The sequence below is a fragment of the Merops nubicus genome, unplaced genomic scaffold, assembly GCF_000691845.1.
Source record: "Merops nubicus isolate BGI_N331 unplaced genomic scaffold, ASM69184v1 scaffold4391, whole genome shotgun sequence".
NCBI classification, from domain to species: domain Eukaryota; kingdom Metazoa; phylum Chordata; class Aves; order Coraciiformes; family Meropidae; genus Merops; species Merops nubicus.
The window spans coordinates 78780-103863 of NW_008588901.1; the positions used below are offsets into that span (position 1 = coordinate 78780).

At 38.2% G+C, this 25084-nt stretch overlaps 1 protein-coding gene across 1 annotated transcript in view; it reads left to right on the plus strand.

Moving 5' to 3' along the window:
* NBAS (neuroblastoma amplified sequence) overlaps positions 1-25084 on the plus strand; it is a gene marked incomplete at both ends in the record, with an annotated part of 123217 nt that overhangs the window by 76599 nt on the left and 21534 nt on the right. Inside the window, 3 exons of the mRNA XM_008949395.1 lie at positions 4009-4085; positions 4624-4761; positions 21304-21533. Of these exons, the coding sequence (XP_008947643.1) occupies positions 4009-4085; positions 4624-4761; positions 21304-21533 (445 nt within the window). The remainder of the gene's footprint in view (positions 1-4008; positions 4086-4623; positions 4762-21303; positions 21534-25084) is intronic.

Sequence of the window (25084 nt, forward strand, 5' to 3'; positions counted from 1 at the left end):
ACTGGAAAAGGTCAGCAACAGCTTGCATGCGGGGATATATTCACATTTTGTTCCTTTTGTGCTCTCTTAATGCAAAAATAGTTCGAAACCAGCACTTCTGGTCTCTTTTCTTGCATGCTGAAAGCTCATAGGCTTCTAGCTCTGATTGCTGTGTCTTAAAAGAGGGGGAGGCAAGGATTTAAAAGTATTCATTGCTTTCTTAGGGCAAATGATGTTAGTTGGCAGATCTTTGATAATACTTTCTGTGCCAACTTGAGAAATTGGAACTGTTTACAATTCAGTGGTTGCCTTTTGAGATAGAAATTGCTGTTCTGAAGACTTTTGAAGAAGAGAAATTTTAAATTCTAGTTTTAGTTTTTGAGCTTTCATCTTCCTTCTCTTAAGCATGCAGACTACTGCCTTTATGGCTTTAATAGTTCTGTCCTCTTCCATCATTCTTATTCTGTAGTCAGTCTGAATATCACTTATGAGTCCTTCCAATTGTGCCATGGAACTGAAAGCTCTGTGTTCTGCTCTGGAATTATTTAATACTCAGCAGTCCTGCTGTATGACACCATTTGGTAGTCAGTAGACCGCATTCTTACACATAAATGTAATGTAGTTTTCTGTAAATGAATGGGTTGGTAATTTGCTAATTGTGAAGGATTTAGCCCTGGATTAACGGGACGGGATCCCACCTCCTTCCTCTTCTTAATGCTTTGCTTCATCAGTTCCCATGAAACCCCTTATGACGAGTTAATGCTTTGAGGATTGTTGAGCTTGAAAATGTGCATATTAATGGCACACTGCCAAAGTTTAAAATAAAATAATGCAGTTATAACCCCATTTATTAGTCTTGTTTTTCCCATGTTTTCAAGCTTACTTCAAGGTTTTGGGAGGATTTTGCCATATGAAAATTGAATGCTAATATGAATTATTAGCTACTGTACTAGTAACCAAAAAAAAAATAGCACAGCTTTCATTCTATTTTGCTGACAAGTTTGAATGCCATTTATTCCCTTACAGCTGTCTTCTAGGACAGCTACAGCAGCAGGTTTCAACTCTGTTAGAGTTAGAAGACTTGACAAACCTGGAAGATGGAGTTTAGCAAAGAAGCCCTAGCTGTACTTAGCACATTGTCTTAACGGAAGTTGAAGTGTGCACCAAACTGTGTCTGTTACTGTAGCTGTGTCATGCTCCAGGTGTGAGGGAGTGGCTAAACCTCCAATAAGACCTGCACAGGAAATAAAAATTATTCATCAAGTAATTTTTGTGTGTTTCCCTAATGAAAAATTCCGTGGGTAACAGCAGCATTGGCTCTTTGCTTGTCACTGGTTTGCCAACCCTGTAATGTTTAATTCCTTTGGCAAATCTCAAATTTGGCAGTGGTCTGAAATGACACTAAATTTCTTCAAATTTTGTGAAAATGTTTGAGAGGACAGAAGGACATCCTGCTAATGTCCATAGCCTGCAATTTGAACTCGGGCTTGTCAGACATAAGAATTCCTGTAGGACTTCACTGGGAGACAGAAAACTGTATGAAATTAGTCTTTGTGTTATAGACGTGTTTGTGCATGTGTACAGTAGGCATCTATACATGGATAGGTGAGCACACGTCTGCACGCAGGCCCACAGAACGTTTATGTTTATTGAATTAGTACAGAAGATGTTTTTTCCTTAGAAGGGATGACAATGGAGACAGGTCTTTCTGCTTACGTACGAAGCTGTGTGTTGAGCTTTCTGCAAGAGTATGAATAAAACATTGTTTTCTGGCCTTGTATGGGTGCAGTGTTCTCTGTTGTGATTGCTATCTGAAGGCTAAAGATAAATTTTTGCTAATGTGGCAGTTGTCATGCTGGGGATGTTCAGTTGGAGGACAACTCGCAATTTATTACATATTCCCAGAGTTTTGCATTCATTAATTTTCTAGAGGAAGAGAGGAGAGTACAGAGCCAAATTCTCCTTTCCCTCCTCCCATTTTTTTTTTTTTTTCTGTTCATCTAAAAGTGGTTGCAAGAATAAAGTAACTTTGCTTGCCCTCAGATTAGGAAATACCAATTTTGCCAACTAATTCACTGAGATTTTAATATTAGATATTTCTAGAGTCCTATTATCTTTGCTTGGACAGCATACAGGTTATTTTAAATGTAGCAGAAACAAGCTGTCAGCAGCAAGAAATGATTGGTAAAAGCTGTTTGAAGCGTAGAACATTAGGTGCTGTTGGACAGGAGTGTATTTGCAGTAACTGTGATGTATTGCCATGTAGACATCTTCTGTGACAACTTGTCACATGGAAATTTGGGGTTTGTATCTGGCTGAGGGCCAGCATGTAAAGCCACTTCAGGCTGATGACAAATTAATGATAATTTGAAAATTGTAGTTAGTCATTTAAGGCTTTTGTAAATCATTCTTTGGAACCAAAAACTGAGGAGGGGGAGCTGTGCGTGTAAAGTAGTCACGATTCTTGCCAGCGTGCCCCCAAGAGTAGTTTGTGTAATGTGGGAAGATAGGTATTTGGGACTTCCTTAAAGTAAAGAGCTAAGTTGCTAGAAGATGGCTTCTGCTGTTTGCAATAATAATACTATTATTAATAGTAGTAATAGTATTAATATAATCTTTAAAAAAAGGAAATATTAATTTTATTTTCCTAGTATACTTACTGTCACAGAATTACAGAATGGTAGGGGTGGGAAGGGACCTCTGGGGATCATCCAGTCCAACCCCTCCCAGTACAGCAGATTCACCCAGAGCAGGTGGCACAGGGATGCGTTGAGGTGAGTTTTGAAAGTCTCCAGAGAAGGAGACTTCACAGCCTCTCTGGGCACAGGCTGTCCAGTGCTCCCTCACAGGAAAGAAGCTGCTTCTTATGTTTAAAGTGGAATTTCCCATGTTACAGTTTGTGCCTATTGCCCCTTGTCCTACCACTGGGCATCACTGAAGAGAGACTGGCCACATCCTCTTGACACCTTTAGGTATTTATAAGTATTGAGGAGGTTGCTTCTTAGTCTTCTCTTGTCCAGGCTGAACAGGCCCAGGGCTCTTGGCCTTTCCTCATAAGAGAGATATTCCAGTCCTCAGCTCCCACGCAATTTCTGGTCCAGGTTTCTTGAGATTTTTGAAGTCCTTGGAAATAAAAATTGACATTCTCTATCCCCAAACCTGAATATTAAATGTATCATGTGAATTTATATGCTCTAATTGTTTGTTGAAACTTCTGTAGAGGCAGCAGTGATGCTTGACTTCAGGAGGAGATAACTGCATGAGGGAGAGATCCTGTTTCTCTTTAACAAATCTTGCACACTCACATTGTGTCTGTTTATTGCTGCTTCTACTTGTGTAATGTAAAATACAGTGGATTTTTTTTTTTTTTAAAAACAAGCCTAAGTTTGATACCTATAATGTAGGAAAAGCAGCTAATTTTTTCTCAGTTTTACCAGTATGATTTTGTAATCAGAATAAATATTCCTCAGTGTATTAATTTTGACTGTCATACTGTTATTTCTGTTTGCAGGATCTGAATTTTGTGTTTCACTGGTCTTATTTAATATTCATTACACTTGCAGCTTTTCTTGTTTATTAAGACAGAAGTTTTTAATGTGGTTTGTTGTGTTCAGTGATAAGTGAATGAGAGCTTAGGCTTGAAGAGAAGGCATTTTGTACCAATCCTGTGGTTGGTATCTTCAAACAGAGAACATGACTGCCTTGATTTTACAAGCAAAAGATTTACTTGTTGTAAATCAGTACAGGTGATACTTTAGTGGCTGTCTTTAGCATCTGTTACTGCACAGTCTCATTCTTGTTTGGTTAATGCATCAAACACTTTGCCTGGAAGTCAGGGTAAAGCTGTGCTGCAGTTTAATTACATTTATCTGTTTCTGGATTGCACTGATAAGTGTTTAATTATGTATAGAGGTGCTTCAAGTCAGTATCTAATAAAATATGGTTACACTGAAAACATTTCATGTGCTAATTGTCAAGGCTAGATGGGTCAGTAATCAAAGCTTTTTTTCCACTCCCTGTATGTTGCAGTTCTGCTACAGCTGGCAAGTGATGCTTTACCAAATGATATGGCCTTGTCTCTTGCCTATCTACTTGCACTGCCACAGGTAGGTTGATAGTGATTTTGTTTGTACGTTTTTGCTAGGAAAGACTATTCATAGCACTTCAAAATTCCATAAGAAAATGTAATTTCCTTAGGATTTAAAAATCTTAAGTCTTTCAAATATTTTATAAACTCATTTCTGTAAATTGGACTGATGCAATTAAAGGAGATGTTGAAGAAAAGCTGTTGGACTGGCTTATGAGCATGGCTCTGACGCAGGGACCTGTTTTCTTTCTTAAAATAGTAGTTGGGCCACCTGACTGACAGTTCTAATGTAGCTCAGAAATATGGGTAATAACTTGGTGGTATGGAAGCAGCAAAACATTTCTTGGAAAATCATTTTGGTTAGTTGTTTGTGCAAGGGGGTAAAAGCGTAATAATGTAGAATTATCTTTGTGTATGTAGGTTACTGATTTACTTCTGTGCCAGAAAAACATAAAGCTATTTCTAAATCGCAGCAAGTAGCTCTTTAGAAAGTTTGTGCACTTAATGTTGTAAGCTTGCTAATTCTCTCATCTAAATTAATGCTCTCTTTCTCCTAGGTGGTAGATGCCAACAAATGCTTTGAAAAGCAATTACATTCTGCGTTATCTCTCCAGCTGGCAAGTTATTACTATAGCCTGCAGATCTATGCTCGTTTGGCACCATGTTTCAAGGACAAATGCCACCCTCTCTATAGGGTTAGTACTCTTTCTTTTTGAAACTATATTCATTAATGTGTGGCATTAAAACTATTCTAAAAAGCCTGTACATGAGTTAAGCCTGTTAAGAAGCTGATCGGACTTAACACTGTGACCAGCCCATTAACTTACACATAATTATTCTTCTACAGTGCTGTATACAGACAAGTATTTCACAGTTTGTGCAAGAGTTTTTGAAAGGTAATATCACTATCAGTCTTCAAAGCAGCTTATAAACACTGAGTATAACAAGCATAGCTTTATGCTGTCACCTTGCAGTACTAATGTTATATAGTACTTCCTACGAAGAGTCAAGTGGCTATTTCAACAAGAATGGTGCTATTCAAAGTTTCCAGAGTCTGCCTTGAGGTGTGTTTTGTATTTAGGTTTACATATGGTGTTTAGAAAATTTGTCCTCCTCATTCACTGATGAGTTTGTTGATTTCCTTTGACAAGTGTCTTTTTATTTATTTATTTTTTTAAAATGTCACAGCTTTGCTTCTTATTCATGGCCTGTGATTAAAGCAGTTACAGGGCAAATTCTGAAGTTAATCGAAGAGGTGACACACGGATGTTTAATAAGGCACTAGCTGCCAGACACTTTTGGTGAAAAAATTTACTTTTTTTTTTTCAGGTAATAGACTAGTTTTAGTCTTATAGAAAGAGCTGTGAAGCCTTTTGAAAGAGTAAATAATAAAATAGAGGATGGAGATCGCAGAATCACGGAATCACTATGGTTGGAAAGGACCTTCAAGATCATAAAGTCCAACCATTATCTAACTCTACCAGGCCACTTCTTCACCACATCCCTGGGCACCCTATCTAGACAGCTTTTAAATACGTCTAGGGTTGGTGATTCAACCGCTTCCTGGGGAAGCCTGTTCCAGTGTTTGATCACCCTTTCTCTTAGAAGTTTTTCCTAATGTCTAATGTAAACCTCCCCTGGCATAACTTAACCCCATTTCCTCTTGTCAGTTGAAGCATGTAAGAAGAGGCCCACACCTGTCTCCTTACAACCTCCTTTCAGGTAGCTGTAGAGAGCAGTAAGGTCTCCCCTCAGCCTCCTCTTCAGACTAAACAACCCCAGTTCTCTCAGCCGCTCATCATAAGATCTGTCCTCAAGATCCTTCACCAGTTTTGTTTGCCTTCTTTGCACCCTCTCCAGACCTTCAATGTCCCTCTTGTACTGTAGGGCCCAAAACTGAACCTGGTACTCAAGATGTGACCTCACCAGTGCTGAGTACAGTAGGACGATCATTTCTCTAGTCCTGCTGACTACTCTGTTCCTGACACAAGCCAGGATGCCATCGGCCTTCTTGGCCACCTGGGCACACTGCTGGCTCATGGTTGGCCAGCTGTCAGTCAACACCCCCAGGTCCCTTTCTGACGAGCAGCTTTCCAGCCACTCCTCCCCACGTGTTTTGCTTGGGATTGCTGCAGCCCAGGTGCAGGACTCGGCACGTGGCCCTGTTAAGGCTCATACAGGTGACCGTGGCCCATGGGTCCAGCATGTCCAGCTCTGGGCCTGAACGTCCAGCCAGCGTGCGACCCCGCAGAGTGTGCACCCAGCTAGGCCTAGGGCAGCCAGTTTTTGTGGTGGCCAGTTTTCAGACGTTTTAAGATTGAATTATTTCTACTCTAATTGCCATTTAATATGCAAAGGTTTATCAACAGCACTGTTTATTTTATCTCTTACTAATCTTTGGCTATATCTTTTGTTCCATCTTGGTAAAATACCGTAAATGGCTGTAGTAAGCATCGGATTCTAAGTTGTTTGCTAAAAAGAATATGGGTTATCTTTAAGTATTACTCTTAAACAGTAGCTTTTGAAAAGAACTGTATGAGAAGATCCTGAATTAACAGCACACCAAGAAAAACAAAACAAAACAAACCCAAACAAACAAAAACCAACCCTGAATACTCAGTAATAAAACAACATAGAAAAATACTTCACTCTTACTATTCCCAAGGGTATCCAGTGAGGGAATGTCACTGAAGTATTAAAGGTAATAGAAACAGATGCTTTTGAGCAAAATAACTACCCCTTTCTTTTTTTCCCCAAGATTCCCCCAGACTAAATGCTCAGTTTCCTCTGTAAGACAGCCATTTGCTTATATGTACATCTTAGATGCTGGTAGTAAAGAATGGCTCTGCTTGTGAGTTGCTTTCCGTGGGAATAGACCTAGCCATGGTTTTTATTTTTGTGTTTCCTAAGAGCTCTGTTGAGGGGTAAAGAAATTGAAATGGATTTTAAACTTTTATGGTACAAACTTTTATGAAGATGATAAATTCATTTGTAGATGTCCTTCCACAGTAGATTGTCTTCCAGTTCATGACACTGCTGTCTTTCATCAACTTTATCACCTGACTCTTTCTCAAAACAGAAATGCATCTCTAGGTCCTTTAACTATGTAATTCAAAGCTATGCATTATTCTTAGAAGATAATTGTTTTTTCATGGGTGAAGGTGTATAACTGATTCTTTTATTTCTTCCCTTGTTCTAAACCTCTACATATTTAGTAAAGATCTACATCTGTCACTTCATCTGCATGCTTACAAGGTAGATCCTTAGGATCATAGAGCATATATTTCTGTTTAATGGCATCTGAGTCAGATATTATTCCTCTAGTCCACTGAATCAAGTATCCTGTCTGAAAACTCCAGCTGAATTTAGAAGAAGCTGTACAGAAGCATGGAGAACTCTACACATCCTGTGTTTACTTTAAAATTAAATGGTATAAATCTTTCAAAACACTACATGAGTACTTCTGGCATAATGGGGGAAATGTTCTCAGGATGAAAATGACAGATGTGTCACAGGGGTAATGGGGAGCAGGAGGGGGAGAGTTCCTCTTCCACTGGCTAAGATAGACTTTTATGACTTGCTAGTTAGTCAAGAAAGATATTTTGGAAGTGTTTGGGTCTGTTGCATGAAGGCTTGATTTTTTTATTTTTTGAATTACTGTGATACAAAATGGTAACAGCTGATACGTGCACATCAGAACAGATTTATAAATTACCAGAAATTCTCTTTAACTTTTCTTGTTGGTGCCCAAAAGAAAATCAGCTTGATATTTTCTATTTCTGGTGAAGTTATTGCTTTAAGGGGAAACAAGGGGATTTGAATGTAAAGTACTGCTTTAGTTTTGTACCCAAGGTAATTTTGAATGTCAGTTGTTAATAGTAATATAAACATAGTAGTTATAGTTTAGAGCATCTGAGCTAAATTAGTTTCTTATCCTGAGGAAAACAATAAAGGAGCTCTACAACCAAATAAAACCATAGATAAAGGTATGAAAAATGCCAGATAGAAGAGGAGAACAAGTTTTCCAGAAATGAACTGACTCTGGAAAAACATTGGTGTGAGGATACTCATTACCCTTTGAGAAGCTGAATTTACTTTGGCTTTAGGTCTGTGCTGGGTCTGGCAGGGATGAGGTTAACTTTCATAGCAGCCCCTACAGTGCTGTGCTTTGCATTTGTGGCTAAAACTGCTGACCCTTGCTTGCACAGCATCAGGGCTGTCTCCCCGCTGCCAGCTCTGATTCACTGCTGACTACTTCCCAGTCTTGATGAATGAGAAGAGAAGCTGTACAGCTGAGCAAGAAATTTGCTGGATGATTTTTGCTGTTAACAGCTTATCTCCTCATTTGGCCTATCCTGGAGGTCTGATAAGTGACCAGAATAAATATATCTTGGGATTGTTTACTCTGGAAAGAAGTGAAAAGGTTTAATTACCCTAAGGTTAATTAATATGTTATGTTCTGTCCTCATGCTACTAATCTGTATTTCTGGTGGTTTTAGAGAGGAGTAGTTTATAGTTTACTGGTCTGAACTGGGCAGCAAGGTGTTTTTTTTTTTTGAGTATCAGCAGCAGTTCTAACAAATACCACTAAGTTGCAGAGGGGATTGGAATTTGTTATTAATAGCAGATGAGTAAAGTTGCTGTTAACAGAAAATCCTTAGATTTTTATTTTATTCTCTTACCCTCTTAATTGTCATTCAAGAAAAGGAGCTTGATTCCTGTCCTTTTGTGTATTGCAAGTGGCAGTATGTTGAAATGGTACCCTCGGACATTCTTGGTGATGTTTTTGATGCAGCCTGGAGTTGATGAAGAAGCTGGGAGTTCAGTTCCACTGAGTTAAGTAGCCTGATAGAGCTGGCTTTTGAGACACTGTGTGAAAGGGTGCATTTATACAGTGAATTCGTGCTCTATGCACTTAACCTCCTTCTCTCCTCTATTTCTCGCTACTTAAGGAAGCCTCCATCAATCTCTGAAAGAGGCAGAATTAGGTCTGCTTTCACCTCACATAAATTCACTGTCCACAAAGTAAGGTTTTCTCCTTGTTTTGCTTTTATTTTCTCCTACTGTTTGTATCACAGCCAATGTGTATTTTAGTTCCTGTGGTGTTTCTTTTCATTCCTTTCATTGTTAGGCCATTACTTCTGTCTATTCACATCTTCCTTCACAGGACCATATTTAGGCTCTCCGCCCTGCCCTCACTGCAATGGCATCTCTAGGCTTGATGTGCATTAAGTAGCTGTGGCAGGTATGTCATGTGTGTCTTATTCTCTCTCATCTTCTTTCCCATAGGGGAGAAGCAGCTTCTGTGAGAGTTTTTAAATTGTTACATGCTGATATGTGTTTATCTTTTTTTCCATTAGTGAAAGCATGGTCAAAAGAAGAGTGCTATGAACTTGGGACTGAATGTATAGAAATGTGTATTGATTTTGTGGGATTTCATTCTGCAGGCCTGACCAGGCTTCCAAAGCAGTTTTGTTGGTTGTTTGTGTAAGATTTAGCTGACTTATAAATACAGTTTTATTAAGCCAGAGAAGTAGAACTCCCAGTAGTCGTCCTTATGCTATAGTTTTAGGTGTATTCTGAATATAGAGTGTTGAAAATAAAGATTTTATTTGAAATAGAAATAGTGTATAAGGAAGCTGTGTACAGGAAGAGGCAGCAAGGCAGGTCTTGGGGGGTACCAGATTCAGTACCCATGTTGTATGAGGTCTAATGGCTTTGACCTTATTACATGGTACCATAGTGCAGCAAGAAATTAAGTGTATATACACGAGGTATTACCTAACTGGAAATCAACTGCTTATTATGTGGTTGCATATGGATTTGTGTTTAATAATAACATCCTGTCACGTTTTTAAAATCTGAACTTAACTCACTAGAAATAGCAGGTACGTTTTTCATCTGAAATTGTGTTTGTGTACATGAAGTTCTACTGGAGTCTGTTAACACTGACACACAAAAGTGACAAACTGTGTCAGTCTTGTTTCGTTCTGTCTTGGTGTTCAACTTTTCATCAGTAAACACAATGGGTAGCCTGAAGTCTGTTGTAGATGGCAGAATGGTAGTGCTCTTTACTGTTGGCTTATGAGGGACTTAAAACAAGACCTGCTTTTACTTTTATTACTATTTTAAGTCCTGATTCAAGCCCTTGTCTCCTTTTTGGCCCCTTTTTCTGTTTGGTTTATGATGCTGAAATGCATCCAAAATGCTTTTGTTTCTACATCCAGTGCATATCTGATGGTTCCAAAAGCAGAACTGGGAGACGTGAGAGTAAAACTCTATAACCAGAATCTGCTGCACTGTTCTGTCTTCCATTGACCTTCCTTCATGTGTGTGAAGTCTGTGGAAGAGAGGAGAACCAGGGAGAGGGAGGACAGCAGGGGAAGGCATCACAAATGAGGCATTAGCTGGCAGACTAAGGAGTGATCTTTGGAGAGGTGTTTGTTCGTTGGTTGGTTTGGTTTATTTTCTTTTTTCTTTGTTTTAAAATTAACTGAAGTGGACCAAATGCTATAGTCTTGATATGTACCATGAGACATGAATAATTCATAGAGCTTAGTATCATCAGAAAGCTTATATATTTATTCCTTCTCCCTTCTCCAGGTCATACATAAGAGATTCTCTTGAATAAAAGTGGTCAAAACCTGCTCCTAGAGGGCTTGCTGCTGGCTCTGCCCTATCTGAAAAGCATTCACTAAGCTTTCACCTCTCCTTTTACTATGTTTCAGTTCACAATAGGAACTTCTTCCAATCCCTTGACCATGGAAGTTTCCTGACTGGACTTTGGGGCAGGCTCCCCAGGGAGGTTGTGGAGTCTCCTGCCTTGGAGACTTTTAAGACCTGTCTGAATGTGTTCCTGTGTGACCTGCCCTAGTCACATAGATGACCTAGATGGTCCTGCTCTGGCAGGGGGGTTGGACTCGATCTCTGGGGGTCCCTTCCAACCCCTGACATTCTGTGATTCTGTACAGAGCCTGTTAAGAGATGAGGATCTCTTACCAGGGCTGGCAATACAACTAGCTGGTCTGTGATTCCTGTGAGGATCCCCTTGGGATGCATTTTGTAGATGGGACTTGCACTGCAGGACAGTGGTTTCTTTATAACATTCATGGATGCACCTTAGCTTGCCATTTAACATAATATCCTGTTTGTGTTCCTTGAACTAAGGGATGGAAGCCATCTGGTCATGGTGATGGGCAAGCACTTTCCTAACTGGCCTGGCACTTCCCAAATGTTTTCTCCTAACGCATCTAGCTCTTCTGAGCACTCTTCCCCTAGACCTTCAGCAGTAAGGGCTGACACAAAGATTCCATTGATTTCCTCTGGAATGCACTGAGCCATGAGTGCCCCTTTCACACTACCATTTCCCTAGCTGGCTTCCTGATTTCTTAGCAACTTTTCAGAAATTTTTGCTGTCAGCTTTACTATTCTCTATAAGACACTTTCCAGCTACTTTCTAGCACTTTTAATTTCCTCTTTGGCCTGTCACATTTTGTGGAGATTTCCACATTGATTTGCTTATTTTTCAGTGATGTCTCAACAAATAAGCACACATTTTTAAAAAGTCAATATCTAAGCTAATAAAAATTGAGACCTCACTAAAAACTTCTATGTTTGAAGGCTTACATCTCAAGTAGACTCTCTTGAACTAACAGTCATTGTGGACATTTTTGAAAATCTTCCAGTATGATCCCTGAAATAGTAATCCAGCAGTTAGTGACACTGCACTCAGACAGTGACAGCTATGTTCCTTTAGCTGAGATGTGCTTGATATAGATAAGCCACTTTTCCACAGATACTCATATTTCTGTGTGAAGCACACAATAGTATAAAGAATCAGCATTCTTAATTGAGACCAAATAATATTTAGGTGACTAAGAAAAGAGATATTGTTAAATAGTTGTTCATTAGTTTTGGTTTTCTTTTTCCCTTGGCTTTATTCCTTTAAAGCTAAATTTTGCTTAAGAAAATGAGATAGTTACAGTGTTGCTGCTTTTCGTTTCTCAAGGGTTATATAAGCTATTCTCTTAAATCCTATTTCTGAAGGCAGAGCGAGTGTTGTTCTAGAACCAGCTCTTCAGAAATACTCTTTTAGAAAAGAGGATCTTCAAACTAGCCTTTCATTTCAGCAGGGGTTTGAGGTCTAGCTTGCCTGCGTTCCTCTGGAGACACAATTGTGGCTTTTCATGCAAGGGAAGTAGATGGGTTAAGTACTAATGCCTTCCTTCTTGCAAAGGGTTTTGTTCCTCTTTTGGGAAACAGTATAAAGATGACCAACAGCTTTTTGAAGCTGTCTTTCCCAATCTTTTTTTACTTTCTTTTTCTGTGCTTCTGTAACTATTTTCTCCAGTCAGTGAGCATCATTAATTTTGCAAGCAGCCTGACTGAAATTGTCTATTCATCTTAGGACACAAAATACTTAAGCAGAACTTTATTCATCTGGGTTGACAGTATAAGTAACTTTTCAGACAATGCTGAATTTCCATCAAGTGAGAAAGCTGGCTCCTCCATGTCTTTGGTTTTTGATGGTTTGGCTGTTTGGTGGTGGGTTTTCTCATTTGGCTGTTTTTTTTTCATCTTGGAGAGTAGAGGATAAATGCTAGATTGGCCTCTATAAATTTAGCCTACAGTGTTATTCGTGAAAATGTACAGCACAGTAAGAGAAGGTGGCCATTGAGAAATTCATGCTTCTAATCAGAAGTGTTAGTAGTGCTCCTGCATTAGGATGAAAAAATGTTTGACTTCTGGCATTTTAATAACTGTCAGAAAAAGGAAACAATGTGTTTTGTGGCTCATAGAATATTTAGTTTTCAAGCTTTAAATTAATAAGATACAGAAATACTTGCATGTATCCAGTCAAGTAACTGTACAAATTAATAGGATACGGTATTGTACGTAAAACTGTCATATTGTAATGAAGTTTTACAGTAGGAGTGTATGCTTGTCCCAGATCTGTGTATGACTATAGCTGCTGCCATACAGATCAAGATTAAAGTCATATTCCAAAAGAATATACAGTAACATAATTTATTCAAAAATAGAGCACAATGATTTTTGGTTTTTAGAGAAAAGGGACATAGAAGGTTAGGATAACTATCTAAACTGACATCATTTACTGAGAGTAATGCTGACTGCAAATGGGAAGCTAATTATGTACTATGCATTTAGTAGGCACTCAAAACTATGTAATAACTTTCTATTTTTAGAGGAATTCTTTCAGTTGACATTTTAACCTTTTATATTTCAAGTGTTAGTTCCACTAAAACAGCTGTCAGGCAAAATTATGAGATTTTTCTACCTAATCTTGACTGGTCAATGTCTTAATAAATTGAGAGAGTCTGTAAGAGAACACATGTTAGAAGAGAAACTATGAAAATATTTCTTTTGAGACATATTATTCCTCACTAGTGGAGGAATAGCTGATTAAAAACAAATCAGAAAAGCATTTAAAACAGAGAACTAGAGCAATTTGTTCAACTCTATTGACACAGGTCATTTAACATAACTGTAGAAACAACTACCTGGACAACTTCTTAAATTATTTTTATGTTTTATCACTTAACAGCAGCCTCTTGCATTATTTTTTTTTTTTTTTTTTTCCTGCAGCAGTATTAGCTTCTGTATTGGAAACTATGTTGATATAAATACTTTGATTTTGTTTGTGCTTATTTCTCCTGCTGCTGGCTATTAAAAGATCATGTGTTACTTCTGTAACCAAGTTTAATCTGTTAGGAATTTACCTTAATGTCTTCAGTAAGACTTCAAGGCAATTTCTCGACTAATATGCACATATTAATATTGAATGGCCTCTAAGTGCTGCAGATATGCTGACTGACTCTATGATTTAATTTTGTCGTGGGTGGATGTTTTACCTTAAAACAGAATGTAGAGATGAAATAAAATTTGTTAACTGCACTTTCTTCATGGTTTTGAGTACTGTGATAATACTAGCCAGTGATTGTGGTACCTCTTCAAATAGAGTAAAAACAATCCTGCAGAACAGGATTTTGTCTAATAGATGCTGTACACTGCTTAGCCCAATTCTAATGCTGTTTATTGTCAGTTCTGAAGCACAAGTTAGAACAGCAGGTAATACTATTTTAGGGTTGTGTGCTAGCAACATCTGATTCATAATTCAAAACTAACTGCTTAACTCTCAGTCATTTCTTATGCAATTCTTCTGGGGGGTTTTGTTGGCAGAAAATATTCCTGGGATTTGACTTATGTCATATCTTTAATCATACCTGTATCTTGGGCAACCTTTTGTCCTTAAAAGATTCCACAACTTTCCACCAGAATGATGTTGAAGTGGCAGTGGGGTACGATGCCTTCCTGTTCCAAGGGTTTCAGTTTTCAAACATTTTGCTGCAGCGTTCTTTGTTGAAAACATGCAATATTCTTTCTAATTAACTTTAAAAAAACAAACCAACAAACCAAAGAGCTGGTTTGTTCTTTTTAAATTCCAGTTTTGAAATACTGTCATTTTCTAGGTCTTTTAATAGATTTTGCATGCCCAATGTGTTTCTGTTCATAAAGCAACAGAGCACGTTTGCATTAAATGTCGTTTATGATCACCTGTTTGCAGTTTGAATTGTTATTGTAGGTCCTTACTGCCTGATAGTGGAAGAAAGCAGGACTTTGGTAATAAAATGACTTAGTTCCAGTTTAGGTGAAGTTGCTAGTGCAACTAAATAAGCAGTTGCTTATTTACAAACTGTTTTTCTCTGGTTTTGTGTTCCTTTCATAATTCACCAACTCCTGGTTTGCGCTGTTCTTTTAGTCATTATTTTTTTTTCTAATTTCACTGCAAATGTATATAACTGTTCTTTTTGTCATTTTCTTTTCTAATTTCACTGCAAATGTATATATTTACTTTTCAGTCATTTCCCCAGAAATTCAAATAACACTTTGAAGTTACTACTAGCACTAAACTCCTAAGCAGACCAGGACTGTGAAGCCCTCAGTCACCTGTGTAATTGAATTTTGTATGTTTGTTTTTTTTTTTTTAAAAGTTGTGGCTTTTAAACTGGGACTCAGAAGCATTTGTTTGTTACAACCAGTCTTCTGGAATTCAGCCTGACCTCAGTGCTGAGGAAGATTATGAAACAGTTCATCCTGAGTGTATTCACATGGCAAGTTCAGGACAGCCAGGGGATCAGGACCAGCAAGCAGGGGCTCATAAAAGGCAGGTCCTGCTTGACCAACCTGACCTCCTTCTATGACCAGGTGACCGGCCTAGGGGACCAAGGAAAGGCTGTGGATGTTGTCTACCTGTACTTCAGTAAGGCACCTTGAAGCAGTTTCCCACAGCATCCTGCTGGAGAAGCTAGAGGATCATGGCCTAGACAGGTGGACTTCTTACTGAGTTAAAAAACTGTCTGGATGGCTGAGCCCAGAGAGTTGTGATGAGTGGGGTTAAATCCAGTTGGCGGCTGGTCATGACTGGTGTCCCTCAGAGCTCAGTTTTGGAGCCAGTCTTGCTTAATGTCTTTGTCTAGCTGAGGGGATAGAGTGCACCCTCAGTAAGTTTGCAGATAATACCAAATTGAGTGGGAGTGTTGATCTGCTTGAGGGTCAGGAGGCTCTGCAGAGGGATCTGGACAGGCTGAATTGATGGGTTGAGGTCAACTGCATAAGTTTCAAAGAGGCCAAGTGCCAGGTCTCTACTTTCCTGAAGTGGGAGAGAAATGGAGTAAGGGAGGGAGACTTAGGGATTGGGGAAGAAAATAAAACAGTTTTCATGAAAGTAAAAAATAATAAAATCAAAGAGATACAAATATATGCAAAACCAATATCAAACCCAACCCCCCTGTTGGCAATTACATCACCATCACCCTTGATGCTGTAGATCAGGCACTGGGGAAGTGCCAGACTGGACTCAGATGGCAGATGGGAATCGGGTACAGGAGCTGGATTCTGCAACTTGATTCAGGAACACACAGGTTGGAATCAAAGGCAGCAAGGATGGAGTCCTCTCCTGATGGCAGCCAGTGAAGAAGAAAAGTTGACCCTTGTGATCCCTCAGCTTTATACTGAATGTGACATATATGGGTTGGAACACCTTGTTGGTCAGTTTAGGGTCACCTGTCCTGGCTGCTGCTCCCTCTACTTCACAGCACCCCAAGATGGTACACAAGATTCAGCAGTGATGTGGGTTTCTATAGGAGCATTTATAAGCAAGAGCCTTTCTGCACACCAGTCCTTGGTAGTGACTCTACACAGGGAGCATTATCACTGCTGGATGCAGACACTGCCTGCAAAAATATGCTGCCAACTTCAACAAGTGCAGTTACTTAGGAGAGACTGAGCTGAAAAGTAAAACCACTGAACAGAATCAGTTCTGTTTTACCCCAGACGAGGACAACTGGCCTCGATGATCTAAGCAGCTTTTGTCATTAGTGTTCCTAGTCATTTCTGTATCACAGTCTGAAGATCATTTACGTTAGAAACAAAACCAGGAGAATAGTATTCCTTTTAAGAACAATTGGATAGGTTCTTGGTCTTAAAAGAAGTAAACAAGCTAAATAACCTTACAGTAATCTAATATTATCTCAATGACTTGTTTACAGTAGAGTGTTTTATTACTTATCTCTCTTACCCCCATAGCTGTGAAATTATTGCCACTTCCTAAGCAGGAGAGGAACAGGAGAAAAGCCTGACTCATATTCTTTTCTCTGATGCGTATGGCCAAATTAAGTCTTGTAAAGAGATCTGAAAGCACAAAGAAATAGTGACTTGCCTGGGGGGCAGGTTGAGGGAGGGGTAGGGGATCTAAGTTAAGTTTATTTTAGGGATCGGAGTGAAGAAATTCCACAATCAAAACCTCTTATCTCTTTAAAACCAGTTTTAAAAATAATATAAAAAAAGCTTTGCTTTTGCAATATCACTGTGACATACAGATTCTGAAGAGCTGCACAGGCGTGGCTCCCAGAGGATGGTCAAAGTGAAATATGGCTTTCACATACCTGGTTATGCGGGCCCTGGTCCCCAGCTGAGGCTTACTGGTACTGTCTGGTGGTGCAATATTGACAAGAATTTGTTCTCATCTGTGCTGATTAAATCATATCTAATACCATACTTCGTATCAGTCTGGCCTGTCAAAGCTTGTTTGTATTTACACAACTTGCTGTAGAGATTTTATTTTTTTTTTTAAGTTCTTGTTAAAATTTTAAGAAAGCCGAAGAACTGGTAAACCCTGTGAATGCTGCACTGAGAATCAGCCTTTACTGATTTTGCTCATTTTCTTTATGGCTGTCTACTGTTACTAGCTAGTTTTTATGGTCTTTTCAATTAAAAGCTGTTAAGACATTTTTGAATGCTGGCATTAAAGCTACAATGATCCTTTTGTGTTAGTGTGTGTTAGAACAAGCATCCCGTCTAACTGAACGAGGTATCTAGTGGATGTAGAAATAGTTGTGCTTAACTTTTCAAAAACATGTACTATTTAAAAATGTGAAGATGCTGAAGAATGAATACTTAAAATTATGAAATACAAGTTTTATGAAGCTTGATACAGAACACTTCAACTTTTTATAGTTTTTTCATTGAGCTTGTGTTGAGTGCCTAGTAAATATGTTGCAAGCAGCACTGTTGTTTAAGAAAACATTTTACATCTTTAGAAAGATGAAAAATCTGAGAGAAGGAAAACTGTGTGTCATTCCAATCAATGAGTTGTACAGACAATTTCAAGATGGGAAAGATTGTTTTTCATAGCTTGAACAAACCTAGAAAGTCTCACATCAGATACCAGTATAGGGTCTTGAATGAAGCAGGCTGTGGGCTTCCTCTAAACTGTTTTTTGATGTCACATGTTCTGATAGTTTGGAGCATAGGTCTTGCAAGGGATAGAAGAGGAGAACACTTGATTGAAACATTTTTGGGGTTGAAGAGTTCAACACAATCCTTTGCAACTGCTTGCAACGAAAAAAAAACCCAACCTTTGTGTTTTATTTAAACTGAATGTATATATTTTCGTTAATCAGCTATCAGATCTCATACTTTTATCTCCTGGATTGAAGAGTTTGATGTACTTTTTTTCTGTACTTACATATGGATAGGCATACATGGGCATTCATACAGGGTGTGATTCTGTTACTCTAACTCTGTCTAGGTCTTGTAAGGGATAAAAGAGGAGAACACTTGAAACAATTTTGGCATTGAAGAGTTCAACACAATCCTTCGGAACTGCTTGCAACGAAAAAAACCCCAACCTTTGTGTTTTATTTAAACTGAATGTATATATTTTCGTTAATCAGCTATCAGATCTCATACTTTTATCTCCTGGATTGAAGAGTTTGATGTACTTTTTTTCTGTACTTACATATGGATAGGCATACATGGGCATTCATACAGGGTGTGATTCTGTTACTCTAACTCTGTCGTTGATAAGATCAGTAGATCCTAAGGCATTATTTATATATTACTGCAAGATATGTTTCTTTAATCCTTTAAATATTTTTTGTGATATTTTTCAGACCCATCCATGTAATAACATACTTTAGAACTTCAAAACCCAGAAAAGAACCTACCAATGGGAGTTAGTTATCTTGGCAACAAACATCAATGTGACTTTTTTCTTTGTCGTTCCTCATATGGACACCCAAGGATCACACTGGTTGTTAAAACAACATGTACATCAGATTATCTCTCACTTCCTTCTCTCTCCCTCCTTGTACCAGTTTCTCATCCTTGTTGTTTGTTGTGGTACTACCGTATCACATGGTGGTCCTTGATCCATTTTTTAAATTTTATTTTTATTATAACCTGGTAGTGTAACAAGAGGTAGAAGAGGTTCAGATCAGAAAACCAGTAAAATGGTACTGACTGATTTGATAGAGAGCAGTCCTGGTGGAACTGTGCACTTATTACTGCATCTTTTTAGACATTCTTTGGCAAAAGCATTAGCAGGAAAATGGTTAAGCTGATTTGATGGCCTTAAGGTGTTCCTTTGAAGCATAAACAGGCAGCACGGCAGGTTGCATACAAATGCTTTTAGGAAAATGTAACAAATAGGGAATAAATGTTGATACAAGTGATGTCATTTGAGAGTGTGACAGCTTGGCCAGAATATTATGATTGGAAGTAAAGTGGCAGATAATTTGTTTTAAAAAGGAATTCCACATTTAAAGGTGGTGATTGTCCAGTGCATTGAAGGCAAAAATGGATGAAAAATAAAATGTTTTTAATCTACCTGATTTAGTAATTAGTATTATTTTAAGTTGTTGTTGTAAATACTTAAGTTTAGTTCTGCCTCAGAGTGGAAAATGTGCTATTCAGGAAACATGGTAAAAATGCTACCTTTTCATCTTCAGAAGCCATTTCTGAAGGAAGAGCTCTGGTATAATTGTTTGAAAATCCTTTCAAGATAATCTTTGTGTACTTTATGAACAATCTGGTGGGCTGTGCATGGGAAGGAAAGTGCTGGCGTTGTCTTCTACTGTCCTTAACAGAGAGAGGGGAAACACAGCATAAGAGAGCCACTTTACCCTCCCAGGCTGTGAGAGGGACCTGCCTTTCTCCGTGGACTGTACGGAGGATATAGGCAATTATGTTAAACAGGTTTCCTCATCTTGCTCTGACTTTCCCTGGCTCCATGCTCCATTTTTGAGCGTATCACCTGAAATGAGATACCAGGGTACATAATAAGCAGTGGATTGGTTTCCAGCTGATATAATTGCATTGTGGAGGCACTGCTCTGCTTGCCTATCTTTTTTCTGAGGTTTTATTATTCTGTTACCAATCTCCTAAGCAACCTTGAAAGAACTACTGATGTAGTTTATAAAATCAATGAGTTTGCAATGTTTAGAGGGCTTCAGAAAAATGTCATGTGGAGAGGAGAAAGGATGCCCTGTAGCATTTCTTATGACTTGGTGAGCAGCCTGTCAGCTAAGACTTGAAAATAAAAAAGGAATTAAAAAAAAAAAAATCAGTTTAGAATGACCAGCAAGTCATAGAAAAATTCAAGCATGCCTCAAGGTTCAGACATTTGGTGCATGTTTTACCCTGCTGTGCACTCTAGTTAATGCTCATAAATTTAGCTTCTAATTTAGCAGAACCATTCTGTAACAAAAACAAAGTATATTTGTCCAGTACACCCAATACTTTTGAGTTCACAGTGGTTAAATGAACTGTTTCTTTCCAAGTATTTCAATGACAGTTGGCATCCCCAGATGTTTTTTGGGGGTTCTTCTAGGAGCACTTCTTCCTCAGTAGGTGCTACACAGAAGTCATGGTGCTTCTCTATGGCCTTGTGCTGCTGGTGGCCTCAGTTTTCATGGAAGAGAGAAATCCAGTTATCACATGTGCCAAACAGTTCCCTGTTGTACACATGCAGGTGGAGGTACCTAGACATAGATCTGTCCAGATCTAGAGACAACTGGGAACTCCCGACAGTACAGGCCTTCTGATTTCATTGCAAACATGCAGGCTCTATTTGTTTCATGTTCTGAATTCTTGCTTTGCTACGTGGGTTTTTGGCTGCAGAAGTTAGTGGTTCATCAAATATGCACTCAATGCATAATATCTAATGAAGAAAAGTAAGTTTGATTTGTGATGAAGATATTTTGAAAACCAAGGCTGACCTAATCCATGGATGATCAGTATTTAATTATTTGAAGATTTCAGGGTGTAGGCAATGTCTTGTGTAATTTGCAGATCGTGCAACAACTCTTGTTCTTTGAAAGTGTCATTGCTTAACACTTAAAATGCTAAGTTATTCCTTTTTTTCAGTTTTGTACAATAGAAGTGTATCAGAAATTCAACAAAAAAATCCACAATTTGCAATATTGCTCCCATTCTTATTTTTGAGCTGGAGTCTGTTTTAGAGTAAACTTACTTGTAGTGTTTGGCATTGAGGAGAGATTTTTGTAAGTTTTCTTTTATTTGTTTGAGTGTTTTACCAATCAGTTGCCTAGTTCAACATTAATAAAAGTGAGAGTTTTGAAACCAGACAAATCCAGTCATGGTGAAGTACTTGTTACTATTAATTTGGGTAAGTAAGTTTGCTTGATTTTTTTTGTAGCATATAGGATAGTCTAAAATATTCCAAAAGGATATTTTAATTTTAATGTCATAGTGAATAGCCCTTACAGAAAATTTGGAATTCTATTGTACATAAAACTTCTCAGAAGTGGAAATAAATGTTTTCGTTCTGAACACAGGGACCAATTATAAAATGGTAAATTGTTTTGCAGATATTTACAGGTCTTCTTTTAGTTTGCTGCCAATTATTTTTGCAGGCTGATCCAAAAGAGTTGATTCAGATGGTCACAAAGCACGTTACTCAGCATGGCTGCTCAGACTGGCCTGAAGAAATCTCAACTTTGATAAATCAGCTGCATTACTACAACGAACGACTGCTGGATTTCACTCAAGCTCAGATTCTGCAAGGACTTGGCAAAGGAGTGGATGTGCAGAGGTTTACAGCAGATGGACAGTACAAGAGAGAAACAATTTTAGGATTGGCAGAGTAAGTAACATCTATTATGTTTATTTTCTTTATTTTAACATGCATTTACTTTAAGCTTTAAATCAGGAAAGTAAATTGAAAGTAGTGGTGACTTTTGGAAGGGATAACTTACCAATTGCTTTAGATATTCACACTGTAATGCTGCTACAATTGGAGCCTTTTCTGCTACTCCACTTAGCTGTTCAAATAAATGGATCAATAACTTTTAATGGAAGCTGTAACTCTTTGTTTGTTAACTGCTAATTTAGAAGTTAATAAGGGATGAATAAAATCAGAGCGCAGATGGAGGTCTGATCTTTTCATCTGCTCTCCTGTAAACCTGCCCTAGTAATCTATTAGGATATGCTCAAGCATTGAAGTTTTGTAATGAATCATAATTTAAAAATAAAAAAAGGTTAATTAACTGTATTTTGTTTTTAATAATTTAGTTAAAGCTACTGTACATTACAGCATTTTTCCCCTGTAGTAATTTGGAAGTACTGAAGTCTTCACTGTACACATTCTGACATTTAGAATGGTTTTGTCTCACCTTTCAGTTATCCAGAATAGAAAAAAAAAGGAAAGATACAGATAAGTACTGTCTTTTCATTTTAAAAATACTTCTAATTAAGACCTGCATGCAGGTACTATAAGCTGTGAAAAAGTCATGAATATACTCGAACTCTGTTTTGAAGACAATCACAGCTGAATAGCTGCTAGACTGTCAAAGGAAGAGCTTTGTGCAATAAGAAGCTTTTAGTATAATTTTTAACCTATTTTTAAAGTACTCTGTGCATAAAGCATGTGAAGAGCACGTTTAGATGTTTACAGTCTTCCACCTATGTAGCTACTCATACATACAATTCCAACAGAAATTTGTTAGTAAAAAAGTCTTGATAGACAATGCTAAATAAGCAGTATAACCTCACTTTTGAACACTAAGCTACTGCTTTTTTTTTTTTTTTTGATACACCTATAAAACCTATACCTGCATAGATTTTGGCACTGCGTTCATAAAAATAGCTTGTAAGCATCTTTTAGTGTTTCCATTGGAGTTACCAGGTTTGGCTGTGCTGTTCATTAAGCACATAACATATCAGTAGTATGTCACGAGGTGAGTGTTGCATCTTTGTAGTTGCCTACAGTAACTTCAGTACACAAATCCTTCCGTTATTACAGGCATTTGTTTTGGATGCAGCATGCTTATTTACATTCTCATTCAGGAGTCCTTTAGATACTGTCTTTCATAAAAATAAAGTAAACATGAAGAGGAAGTTTCTCCACAGAAAGTAGAGACAAACACAATATGGAAGGGTCAGTAAAAATAAGGCTTCATAGCATGTGGATGAGAGTGGTAGTTCCATGTTAGGTAGTTACAAAGATCCAATTAATTACTTGTTCAGCTTGCAGCTTCCTCGCTTTAATCTTCATAGTTTACTCTTAATCTGCATTTTCTAATTAAAACAGTGTGTAAATTCAATATAATTGTGTAGCATATTTTTTTTTTTTTTTTAATTATCATTAAGTGCCTCATGTTTTTAATCTTTTATGAAGTGCTGTTTGCAGGAAGAACACCTGGAATAGATGGTATCTTACTTACTAAACAGCTTTGTACTAGAATGAGCAATTAGCTAAAACTATTTAACAGGGAGTTGTCAATTTTATCTTCCATATGTGGTGTATTGTCATTAGAGCTTATTATGCATTATTTATCAAGTATTTAAACATCTGGGTGCCTCACAGACTTAATCAAGGTTAGTTCTCAAGCAGTCAACAATTCACTTGAGTCAGAAAAGGAAATAGGGAAGCCAGACCAAGACTGAAGGGGAGTTCTTGAGTGATGAAGTGAAGTCCAGTGTAGTTTCAGGCCAGCTATACTGTGTAAAGTTTCTAAATTACTCTTTTACTTGAGGCCAGCTTTTGGGTGGCTTTGTGTTGGTGTGTGTGTGTTTGGGTCTGTTTGTTTGTTTTGGTTTGTTTGGTTTTGGTTTTCCATTGACCTGATCCAAGGTCTTCAGCCTTTCACTACTTCTCTTAAAAAGCTGAATTTAGAAGTTGATTTTAATGATTTAATACTGATTTTTTTTTTTCTTTGTCGTACGTTACTGATATGAAATACTGCATATTTTTAGAAAAAGTTGTGCAATTATCAAGCAATCTGAATGTCATAGGTTGTGTTTGTTGGGTTCTTGGAAATTTTTTGGTGCTTATGAACTAGTTCTCTTTCCAGAAGACTGAACCAGAAGATCCTATGTAAAACTACTTCAGATGCACTTCAGCTTATATTAGCAACATTAGCTTCTGAAATGTTGTGTATGCTTTTTCTGTACTGCTCTGCTCTACTGCCAGTGTAAACAGCAAGTTCTCTCTGATGAATTCCTGCGGCAGAATTTAACAAACAGCCGTAGCCTTCCATCTCATTTTTCTGCTCCAAACATGAGAGGAAAGTAAATGCTCTTTCTGACTTTCATTTAATTTTTCCAAGTTGGATTATTTTTTAAACATTTTTTTGAGGAAGAGGCAACTGGAAAAGTGTATCTCATTTCCCTTTATTATGATTGAGTCCAGTGGCGTTTGTAGCTGATTGATGTCAGCAGAAAATGTTGAAGATGGCAATTGTCAGCAAGGAGGTTTTAGAGAACAAGCTGGGGAAAAAAAAATAAATTCTGAGATGCCAAATATTTATTTCTGTGAGCTTGAAGATAGTCAGCAAAATCCCAGCTGAATGGTACTACACAGGCATATTTTTTGACACTGTGGAAGTGTGTGCCAGCACACAGGCAGGGTGTGGAAGAGCCATCCACAACAACTGCCTCAGGCTTTGCTGCACCAAGGCTGGTGCCAAACCAACACGCACCAAGTGCAGCCAACCACTGCCTGCATTGGAGCCTTCTGTGGGATTTCCCTGGCACTCCTGTGGCTCACAGAGACAGGCAGTTAGGGCTGGGCATAAAAGAAAGGTAGAAGATCTTTTACAGGGTCACGGCCTCCCGTCCTGTCGCTGGGCACAAGTGAGAAGAGCCTGGCTCTGTCCTCCCTGCATCCTTCCTGCAGGTGTTCACATTCTTTGATGAGGTCTCCCCTGAGCCTTCTCTGGGCTGGACAGTCCCAGCTCTCTCAGCCTTTCCTCCTAGGAGAGGTGCTCCAGTCCCTTCAGCATTTTTGTGGCCTTTCGTTGGACTCTCTCCAGTAGCATCATTTGTTTTAGAACTGCCCAGTTCATTTTAGAAGTTGCCGTAGTATTTACTTTTTAAGCAGAGGGTTATTAGATCATTCCTAAAGATCATCTTTTCTTTCTGTCAAGATATTCTGTGTCTTAATTGATGATATGAGGAAAGCAATGCACTTTATTTTTTCCCCAATTAATGAAGGTATTGAGATCAGTGTTGGGGGCTAGAATACTGCTTAATAGTTCATTATTGTCGTACATGGATCATGGTGATGGTATAAAAAATGTACTAAAAGATACTATTTCTCCACAAAGTGTACCCCTTCAGGATTGTAGAAAACTATGTAAAGAATCTAAGGTGTAAATATGTTAAACATATAGGGTAAGGTCACTTAAGTTTGTG